The sequence below is a fragment of the Siphateles boraxobius genome, unplaced genomic scaffold (genome assembly GCF_051911475.1).
Source record: "Siphateles boraxobius isolate OS27281-9 unplaced genomic scaffold, OSU_SipBor_1 41, whole genome shotgun sequence".
Taxonomy (NCBI): Eukaryota; Metazoa; Chordata; class Actinopteri; order Cypriniformes; family Leuciscidae; genus Siphateles; species Siphateles boraxobius.
This window is the reverse complement of record NW_027509042.1, coordinates 18333576-18344826: the sequence shown is the minus strand read 5'-3', so window position 1 is coordinate 18344826 and position 11251 is coordinate 18333576. Positions and strand designations below refer to the sequence as shown.

At 36.1% G+C, this 11251-nt stretch overlaps 2 protein-coding genes across 2 annotated transcripts; one reads left to right on the top strand and one right to left on the bottom strand.

The window, feature by feature from the left end:
* Nucleotides 1-348: 348 nt before the first annotated feature.
* On the top strand, nt 349-8129 carry actl6a (actin-like 6A). Its single transcript, XM_077198791.1, has 14 exons — nt 349-838; nt 1188-1264; nt 1361-1535; nt 1727-1827; nt 1919-2016; nt 2937-3031; nt 3398-3504; nt 3614-3703; nt 3796-3857; nt 4355-4469; nt 4548-4628; nt 4746-4841; nt 5197-5283; nt 7322-8129. Exons 1-14 carry the CDS (start codon nt 814-816, stop codon nt 7400-7402), a joined length of 1290 nt encoding a protein of 429 aa, XP_077054906.1. The 5' UTR covers nt 349-813; the 3' UTR covers nt 7403-8129.
* On the bottom strand, nt 8020-10436 carry mrpl47 (mitochondrial ribosomal protein L47). The gene is made up of 7 exons (XM_077198792.1): nt 10263-10436; nt 10003-10133; nt 9711-9771; nt 9530-9626; nt 8728-8858; nt 8560-8655; nt 8020-8240 (listed from the first exon to the last, which is right to left on the bottom strand). The coding sequence occupies exons 1-7, from the start codon at nt 10394-10396 to the stop codon at nt 8132-8134; spliced, it is 759 nt and encodes a 252-aa protein (XP_077054907.1). The 5' UTR covers nt 10397-10436; the 3' UTR covers nt 8020-8131.
* Between the last annotated feature and the right edge of the window lie 815 nt (nt 10437-11251).

Sequence of the window (11251 nt, the reverse complement as noted above, 5' to 3'; positions counted from 1 at the left end):
AGAAATACAATGCATTAAAAAGCAAGCAGCCTAATGTAATGCATATTTTTTCAAGTAGTGCAATTCAACAACGTTTTTTGTTGTTGTTGTTGTTGTTTCAGAAACATTGTAATTGTTTTACTTCCATAACCGGGGTTCTTTGGGGAACGCAAAATGATTCTGCTCACTGCAAAACACCCTTGTGGAACCCGGACAATTTGAATAAGTTGCCTCAAATGTTACTTTACTGTTACTTTGTTACATTTTCATTTAAATGTAACAAAGGGGGGCGAATGGATACATTTTTTTTCATTGGTTTTGCGTTAAATCTTACCCAGATACAATAGTGCTATATTCTGATTGGCTATTGTGTAGCGCGATGAACAACACCAGAGGAGACGCGCTTGATTCCTGCCGGTTCCACAGTGAGAGCGGCGCGGTCAGATTTTTGGGCGCTGCGGCGGCATATTAAATATATTACAAATAGTTTTTCAGCGTGAGAAATACAATGTGTGGCGGGAGAGCGTGACAAAAGACCGAAATGAGTGACTGTCTGTCACGCTCAATTCGTGACACTTGAGAGCCCTGATTTTGTTTTAGTGTGTTCATATGGTTCATACATTCAGTAGTTACACGTCCTCCTGGCCGATTGGTGGCGCTGCTAAATGTACCTGAAGCGCAAGCCACCATAATCTTCTCCAAGACAAAGATGTCTGATTCGTTTCCTTTGTTGTGATAGTGAAAACACGAATCTTACGTTTCTTATTTTATATCCCCGCTTTAAAGGTGACAAATCAAGTAGTTATCTTCTATCAGTATTTATCAGACTTAAAAATGAGTGGCGGAGTCTATGGCGGAGGTAAGTGCGATTTTGGAGGGAGAATCAAATGAATGAATGCGCCACGTTTATGAGCTCGCTAGCCATCAAACTAGCATGATATGATTATTTATTTTCTTATTTTGTGAAAATTAAACTGGAGCCCACGTTTCGGGTTTTTATGCTTAATAGATGCAGAGTACAGATGAATATTGCTAATTGAGTGCGTAGTTAATAAAAATAAAGTTGGAGGACGATGCATGTATTATAACAGACTCACTTGTATTTTTTTGACCACAGTATTGTCATTTCATCTAACGAATACTGAACGTGTTTTCCCTTTAGTTGTATCCTCATCTGTTTTTCTTTGGACATGTTTTATTCAACACAGATGAAGTTGGAGCTCTTGTCTTTGACATGGGCTCATACTCTGTGAGAGCTGGATATGCAGGAGAGGATTGTCCCAAGGTGTGAACAGTAAGATGGATCCATAATCCATGTATTGGTGGTAACGCTGAAAAACATAAGTTCTGAGCAAAAATGTAAATGTTTTGTGGTTTGTAGGCTGATTTTCCTACTGTGATCGGTGTTACTCTGGACCGGGAGGATGGCAGTACACCGATGGAGACAGATGGAGAGAAGGGAAAGCAGAGCGGCACCACCTATTACATCGACACTAACCAGCTCAGGGTCCCTAGAGAGAACATGGAGGTCATGTCACCTCTCAAAAATGGGATGAGTAAGTTTTTGTGGAGGGTGACTCGAGTTCGAATCTGCCTTTTTCTGAACTTATTTTTCTCCTTTTTCCTATTGCATATCAGCTCGGAGATGCATTTATTTTAAATTAAAAATGAAGAAAATATACAAACAATAATTTGCCTTACAGGTATTTCAGTTTTTACATAATTTTTACTGTTTTTCTCTCTGAAGTTGAGGACTGGGACAGTTTCCAAGCCATTTTAGATCACACCTACAAAATGCACTTCAAATCAGAGCCCAGTCTGCATCCAGTCCTGATGTCAGAGGCCTCGGTATGTTGATTTTATGGATCACATAATACGTGTGTCATCTGCTAGTATGCTTTACTCAACTTCCTGTGATCTTATTTTCTTCATCTTGCAGTGGAACACACGAGCGAAGAGAGAGAAGCTGACTGAGCTAATGTTTGAGCATTACAACATTCCTGCTTTCTTCTTGTGTAAATCTGCTGTCCTGTCTGCGTATCCTTCATTTTAATTGGCTAGCTGAAGATCCAGATCTTTGTAGAAGACAATGTTGTGTGTTTAGAGTTGCTTTAGGTGGATAATACTTGTACAGTAACAGAGGAATGATAATAGTTGATTTAGGGTGTGTTCACACTTGACGTTCGGTTAATTTGGACCGGACCAAAAAAAAGAAAATTCGTCCTGGTCCACTCAGCGTTCACATTAGCATTTTAACACCGACCCTAACGGCATAGGGATTCATTCAAAACCTGACTGGTCGGCTTTTATTAAGTATATTACACAATGGAACTTGCCGAACATCCAAAACAATGCTGTGTGCTGGGCTAAATATGCTCCTCGTATGTACTTAGCCTGCATACATATTTTGACCTCGTGCAGAGCTTACAAAATGTGTAAAGAAGTGAAAACAGCGACAGTAATCCCTTTGTCACACACACAAACAAAGATCTTCTGCATGGAGACGTGGTTCTGATGCCTGTACCAAACTGTGATGGGCAACATTGCGACTATGACGAGAAAAAAACTTGATACGCTTGAGCATTCTGTCCTTTTTAGGGTTGCATCTTGAGACATCATGTTCCGTTTTTTGGTTTGTTTACATGTTTTTGGTCCGTGTTGCGTTCACATTTCATTTGAACCGCACCAGAGTTTGTTTGGAAGTGGACAGAGACTCATCTTTTCAGCGGTCTCGTCCCGCTTGTTTGGTGCACACCAGGGTTCAGATGGCAGCGTTCACACTTATTTAAATGAACCACACTACCAGAGCAATCGCACTAGGGTACGTTTTAATCAAACCGAACATGCCAAGTGTACACCATTACACATACACCATTAAATTTAAAATTTAGGCAGGGTATTCATCTTAAAAGGCCAGCAGGAACATGAAATGTTGAATCCTTTACTCAGTATTCCAGGTTTGCCAATGGGCGATCCACAGGTTTAGTTTTAGATAGTGGATCAACACACACAACAGCTATTCCGGTGCATGATGGTTATGTTCTACAACAAGGTAATTTGAATCACTTAGTCTTTTTTTAAGCATATTTTACTGTTTTTAATGTTACTGCAGTTAAATTGACACATTTCATTAATATGTTTTTACACCAGAGAATTTTTTTTAGAATTTCTATCAAATTTTAAACTAAATGATTTTGTTATTGTAATGTTGTATACAGTCATTACAAAATATTAATGGCATTCATTTTTGTTTAATTTTTAGTCTAGTCTATCTAGTTTTTATTTAATTTATTTTATCATGAATATAGCCTTTGATGCTTTTTTTAAAGCCATAAGGGTCATTAAAAATATATTTGTTATGTATATATTATTGTAATTTATGTATATATTCTATAATGTGCGTTTTATGATCTTCCAGGCATTGTAAAGTCTCCTCTTGCTGGTGACTTCATGAGTATGCAATGTAGAGAGTTGTTCCAAGAGTTAGGTGTTGAAATAGTACCTCCGTATATGATTGCATCAAAGGTGAGACCTGAAGTTTAGTCTTTTATTTTATGCATACTATCATCACAATTTTTATTACATTTTTGAGGTGGTGGGGAGAAAGTAAAATGAATTGAATTTTTCATTCAAGGATTCAGTTCGTGAAGGAGCCCCTGCCAGTTGGAAGAAGAAAGAGAAACTACCTCAAGTTACCCGTTCATGGCATAACTATATGTGTAATGTAAGCGATAGGAACTGAATAATAGTGAAAGTTACTTAACAAACTGAAGTGCATTTTTAACATGTATGAAATATTGCTACCTGTCATTTCAGACTGTCATACAGGATTTTCAGGCCTCTGTGCTACAGGTGTCAGATTCATCATACGATGAACAGTAAGTTAAATTTTTTTTTTTTTTTTTGCACATTACTGTATCAGTTTCCACAAAAATATTAAGCAGCACAACTCTTTTCAACATGTATAATAAGAAATGTTTCATATTAGAATTATTTCTGAAAGATTGTGTGAAACTAAAGACTGGAGTAATGGCTGTTGAAAATTCAGCTTTGCCATCACAGGAATAAATTACATTTTAAAATACATTCACATAGAAAACGGTTATTTTAAATTGTTGTAATATTTCACAATAGTACTGTTTTTACTGTATTTTTGATTTAAATAAATGCAGCCTTTGTGAGCACAAGGGACTTTCAAAAACAAAATCACAGATTCTGCACAGACACCAATTTTTGAACGCAACTGTACAGTATATAGCATTTACAAGTTTATATGTCATAATTCGCTTTTTTGATTTTGAGCTTTCGGATATGTTAAATACTTATGATCTTAATGAAAAGGAAAAAACACATTGTTACAATCTGCCCTTTACAGAGTAGCTGCCCAAATGCCCACTGTTCACTATGAGCTGCCTAATGGGTACAACTGTGATTTTGGAGCGGAAAGACTTAAGATCCCTGAGGGTCTATTTGATCCTTCAAATGCTAAGGCAAGAAATATCCTCTTTACTCTGTACAAGTTTTATTCTGAAATTGCTAGTATTAACTTTTAGTCTCAATTTTCACAGGGTCTATCAGGGAACACCATGCTAGGAGTCAGCCATGTTGTGACCACAAGTGTTGGCATGTGTGACATAGACATTCGACCAGTAAGATTTCAAAACATTGCTTTACATTCATTAACATGTCCTGTGTCTGTGCTGCCAATGCAAGTGACATTATGCTGGCCTTGTTTTTTTTTTTGTTTTTTTGTTTTTTTTGGACAGGGTCTGTATGGCAGTGTGGTAGTTACAGGAGGAAACACTCTCATCCAAGGGTTTACAGACAGGCTTAACAGAGAACTTTCGCAGAAGACGCCACCAGTAAGTGGCACTTTGTATTTTTGCTTTATAGACCTTAGTCAGGGTAGCGCCATATTTAATATGTCTGGGATGAAAATGAGGCTGTGAGGGATAGAATACAGTGTGTTCAAAGCAGTGCACTGTTGTGTAACATACTTATTGTTCAGCTGACGAAATGCCTTTCCACAAAAACAAAAACTTTCAGCAGGCAAAAAAACCCCATTAAGGTTTTAAAAGTTAGTAAAGACAAAGTCTATCCCTCACAGCCTCGTTTTCATCTGTTAAATTCAAAATGCTGCCACCCTGACTAAGGTCTATTAGAATGTCAGTTTTGCTTCAGTGCTTTATAACATTAATTGTTTTGTCATCTCTGCAGAGTATGCGCTTGAAATTGATAGCCAATAACACAACTGTTGAGCGCAGATTTAGCGCCTGGATTGGCGGCTCCATCCTCGCATCCCTGGTGAGTAGTTTATTAAGGCTGTCACAACTACATGAGTGTTGTGGCCAAAATAATTCTTATTATTAATGATGTTATACATGTAGAGAATGAAAGAAAAAAAGAAGGAATGTGTCAAATTCTTAAACTGATGCTATGTTTTCTCTCTTGACTAATAAATCACACACAAATACCAAGGTAGAGAGAGAGAGAGAGAGAGAGAGAGAGAGAGAGTGAGTTTGAACAGAGAGAGAACTGTTCAAAAGAACAGGCAAGACATACTGCAACGTGACTGGCTTTAGTAGGGGAAAAGGGCAGTTGGACTTGACAGTGACTACGTTTACATGTGCACCAATAATGTGATTATTTTTAATAATCAGGGTAAGTTCTTAATTGCAGTTAGGTGTTTACATGACACGAGCAGAACTCTTCACTCCAGTTTACTTGCAATTTTCATTATTCTGATTATTCTCTAATAAGTATGGTTATACCACACTCCGATAGGCATACAAGTATGCATGTTAATCTACTCACATCAAATTCAAAATACATTTTAATGGATGTACTGGATATTATTCGACGCCATGATGAACATTGCAATGCAGGGTTTGCCTTTGCTTTCTTCGCGCCATCTGGATGAAGATACGGAGCAGAGACTGCGCAGTTGTTGGCAGTTTAGCAATTTAGAGAACTAGAGGAAACTTAGAATAATGTCAGTCACAGAGTTCATTCATGAAGTTGTGTGAACAACACACCGCATTCGTATAGAACCGAGCACATGCGCACTTTGGTCAGAGCAGTAATAATGCAATAAAGGTGTATACATGCCCTGCTTGTTGAGATTAAAATCGGCGTATGCCAAGTACTTTAATGTGAATATAGGTACTACGATTATGAGCTTAATTGCATTAGTTTGATCAAAGTATTGCGTTTACATGAGGTAAAGTTTATTCGTAATATTGCCATAATCCCATTACAAGGGTGCATGTAAACATACTGAGTGATCCTTACAACTTGGCAAAAAAACAGTGGTCCGTGGGCATTGACGTGTCAGGAATCGTGTTTCCTTGTAGACAGTATGTTCTTTTCAGCATATGCTTTATTCTTCTTCCTCCAAACATACCTTGATCCATAAGGCCAAAAATGTATTTATGATTTTTGAGCCAATTTGAGCCGACTTTCCTCGTGCTTTTGGGTCAGTAGTGGAGTACGTCTTGGAGTTCTGGCATGGAAACCGCATGCGTTTAGTACCCGCCTTACTGTGCAAGCTGAAACCTCCGTGCCTGTTGCCACCAAGTCTTGCTGCAGGTCTTTTGCAGTCCCTGAGGGTTTTTCTGAATCTGCCTTATCAAAAATCAGATTGAAGCCGTTGATAGCAGCCTTTTTCTTCCCGTCCATGTAGTGTAACCACTGTTCCTTTAACTTTTGAACTTGTGAATTATGCTTCCAACGGTGTCTCTTTTAGTGCCTTCTCTATCTTTTTGTATCCTGTTCCTTGTTTGTGAAGGGCGATGAGATCTTCTCTTAACTTTTTGGACTATTCTTTTGACGTACCCATATTTCTAACATCCAGTCAAAAGTGACACTCAACAAACCCAGCCAGTTCAGATATGTCATGTGTTCTAGCTCTAACTAATGAAGCCCTTGTTTAGTTGCATCAGGTGTGCTTGAGACAACACCTGTTTTAGAGATTTGTGCTGTTGTGAGGGGTTCAGGGGGTTGAATAATTTTAAGACTGCAGAACTCATGAAAAGTTTGTTTTCAGTTGAATTTGGAGAAACCACTGAAGTCTTTATTTCTGTAAAGCTGCTTGGAAATGTGTATTGTGAAGAGCTAAATAAATTTGACTCGAGGCCTGGTCATACTTCAAGATTTGTTGGTGAAACTAAAGTGATGACACCAGTGGATATTCTTGTTGTTTCAATATATTTTGTAGAAACTTTGAAAATGATCTGGATAACTGCTAGATAGATGATGCAGAGTAATATATTTAAATATCACCAATATTAAACATAACTATATCATATGATAATTGACTTTTTTTTTTTTTTTTTACCTTTAGGGAACTTTCCAGCAAATGTGGATTTCTAAACAGGAGTATGAGGAAGGTGGGAAACAGTGTGTTGACAGGAAGTGTCCTTAACCAGTTCCTGCAACACCAGGTTGCCTTCTGGAGGAGATGAAAATAAGAAATATACCACCCAGTAGAAAAAGCCTTCTTAGTGGACTCAGGAACTAACAAGGACAATTGCTGTAATTTTAAGTGCAAACAAACCTTATTTTAAACCGTTTAATGTGGTTGCACTCTTTTCTACTCCTCCACACAATATTTTCATATCCAGTTTGGCAACAAACTTTTGACCACCTGATTAATTCTAAATAACAGTGACAAGGTTATGTGTTTTGGTACATGGAAATTATGACCCCCTTACTTGCATCAGTGCTTAGGTCAGTTTTTTTTTTTGCACCACAGGAAACCAAATGTTTGTTATGCTTTTAACAAATCAGCTCTTTTGGGAATAAAATTGTTTGTGTTAAACTGCTCTCATTTTGTTTGAATAGGTAAGAATGTCAATGTGGTGATTCTGTACTTTTGTTTAATATTTAGTCCATTTTAACTGGTCTATTCAGACTTGCATATTGAGGAAAACCTATACTTTTAATGTGTCTCTTGAACTCAAGAAGAGGGATGATTTTCAATCCTAATAATTTACATATTTAGAAAGACCTAAAAATCGAAAAAGGTAAATACACAAACAGTCTCTGTTACAAGTCTGGATTTATTATTTGACTGTACAACATATTCTGAGAAATGAAAAAAAGTATTGTGTTGAAAAGACAATATTAAATGCGATAAGTCTTTTCAATGATCTCATGCATGTGCAGTCTTTTTTGGAAACATTGCTGATAGCTTTTTTTGGTTTCTCTTTTCTTTCTTTTCTTTCCGCATTTTACTCTTCAGGTATTTTTCAAGGCTTAACCTAAAATTCAGAACAGCAGAGTTAAACATATCTGTGCTTCAAGGAAATGTAATAACATTTGTTAGAGAGGCAAGAGTTTATATAAAATATAATCTGAAAAACTGACAATAAATCATCTATTTGAATAAATTTAATGTAAATAACTTTTACAGAGCCCCTAATTCACTCGCAAAGAATGAAAAATATTTGCAAGAAAATGCAACGTTTTTGAAATATAATTTCCCCTTATGGGCTCCGCACCATGTCTATTCTATTAAAATGACAAAAGTTAATTTGTTACTTTGATGGGGTAACGTTTTTCTATAGACTTGAGACGTACCTTGTGTAAGGGGCGACATGTGATGGTTCAAAGAATCGCCGCCTTTTGTATCTCGAATTAAGGTGCCAGGGGATTGGGTGTTCCCTGAAGCGGTACCTGATGAACAAACATGCTCGTAATTTGAGTTACGCAAAAGAGAATAATCTGCAAAACATTTAATTTGCTTACCAGAAGGTTTTGCCAAAGACATTTCTTCGCCATGCGCCTGGTCTAGCTTTCTCTTGTCCCGTCTGCAGTAAGCGCAGAGCATCCTCACGTTCTTTCACAATAGTGTCAAGACGCTTTATTGACTTTTCAACCTATTAAAAGAATTCAGAATGGATATAGGGTCATCCGTGTACACCTGATGAATTGAACAAGCATAGAACAGACACAGATTCACCCCAGAACTAAGAGTTGCTTGTTTTGGCTGTCATTTCATTAAAGAGTAAATCATGAAACCAAGAATACAACAGATACAACTTGGCAGGTTGTGCAAATATTTCCTTTCATTTATATGAATGAAAATTTGGACTAAACTGCTCAATTCATATTGATTATTAGTTACAATCTCTTTATGAATTTCATAAAAATTTCATCAAAAATATCTTCATTTGTGTTCTGAAGATGAATGAAAATCTTAAGGGCGAGTAATTAATTACACAATTTTCATTTTTGGGTGAATCCCCAGGTGAATATTTTAGTCGAAACCATGATGCATTTCTTTTCAGGATTCTGATAAATAGTTCAAAAGAAATGCATTTATTTGAATTAGATTTTTGTGTAACCATGTAAAAGTCTTTACTGACACTTTTGATTGATGCAATAAAAGCATTTCTTAAAACAAATCCAACTGACCCCTAACTTTTGAACACTAGTGTACCATGGGAAGCACTGCATCATCACTGTATCATGGTACTATCCCGGTATTCAAGGTTATTCCATTTTATCAACATAAACTGCATTTAAATATAGATTTAACATTGCATACCTTATTGATGCGTTCTGGACTGGGCATCTGAACACACTGCCGTTTCCCCTCCTGTTCTAAAGTGAGTAACATGTTCTTTTCCTTCAAGAGAACATACCTTAGAAATTCAAAAGAAATGTGGGTGAATATTTGTTGCAATGTTTCTTTAAAAGTCTTTAAACTGTAAAAAAAAGAAAATTACCAAAGTTTGTGTAAGTCTTCATTACTTTTCACCCTAAGCTGTTTGGCAGTCCACGGAGCACCTATGAGGTTACAAAAAATAATCATGAGACAACAATATTAACATTATGTAGATCTTTATGTCGATCTCAAAACCTAGTGGCCTTCATATTTATTCATGTACACACATTAGATGTATGTGTGTGTGTGTGTGTGTGTATTGGATGCCCCAAAATGCTAAGTAGGAGCACACTAGGTTTTGAGATAACCAACAGCTTATAGTAACTGTGAACAATAAACATTCAGGTTAGTACCTGATTTAACTGTTAGTTCACCCCAGTTCTCTGGCAGGTCAAAAAATTCTTCCAATCCTTTTCTGACACAAGATGTGTGGAGTGCTCTGTTATTCATGGGACTTCTGAACCACCACGAGTCATACATTTGTCTAAATTCCGAGATATGTGAAAAGAGATTAAATTAATTGGTGACATATTAAAACATGCTACTTTCTTTCTGGATATATCATGATGCATTGACATTTAACCCCGACGTGTAATCAGCAAGTAAAACTAACCTTTGTTGACACGAGTGAAATTTGGACAGCGCTTGGGTCGCATATTGAGGTTGTTTGTGAGAAGACACTGTAACAAAACGTTGAAATTGTCTGCAGACAGCAGTAGTCAGGCGGCTCGTTACGGCCGCAGCCATCTTGACAATGTCAAACAAAATAATGAACGGAAACGTGCAGCGCCACCTGTTGGATAGTAGAATATTAACCACAAAACATTTCTCCCTATGATTTCTCCACGTTAAAAGTTCAAACTTTTTGGAGCAAAATGTTATAAATAAAAAAAATTTATCTAACAAGATCAGTTATTTAAAATAACTTTGAACACTTTGTTGAACACTTTGATAAAAAAAATATATATATATATATATAATTATTTTTAACAACAATGCATTGTTATTTATTATATTTTAATATATTAAATATTTATTTTTAATTTAATTATTATTAAAATAGTATTTATTAAACTTATTTAAATGATTTAAATTATTATTAAATTATTATTATTATTATTTTATTAAAATGTATTTTTTATTAAAATGTTTTTTTTTATTGGACATGAAAATCACATTAAATTTAGTTGGCATTGGAACTGTTTGTACTGCACACTTATCGTTTATTTTTCGATACTTTCCAAATGCCTTTATGTATAGATTTGATTGTTTTAGTATTTTAGACACACAATTTAAACTCAAAATCACATTAATATTTGAAGTATAAGAAATAATAATGAATTGAACAGAGTAGTTCAGCAAACTGAACGGTAAATCTGTACTCACCATTCAAGAATTTCTCCGATTCAAATCTTACCAAAATAATCTTATTTTTCAGCAGCATTATTTTACTTAATTTTTTATATTGTATTATTTTTAGAGCCATCTTTTGATTCGGACTTTTAATTTGCTCTAAGTGTCAATAGGCTTGTTCGACTTGAACCGGCGCTGCACAGACCGATCGGTTGATGACATCAGAGTACCGCGAGAGCGATTAGAGAG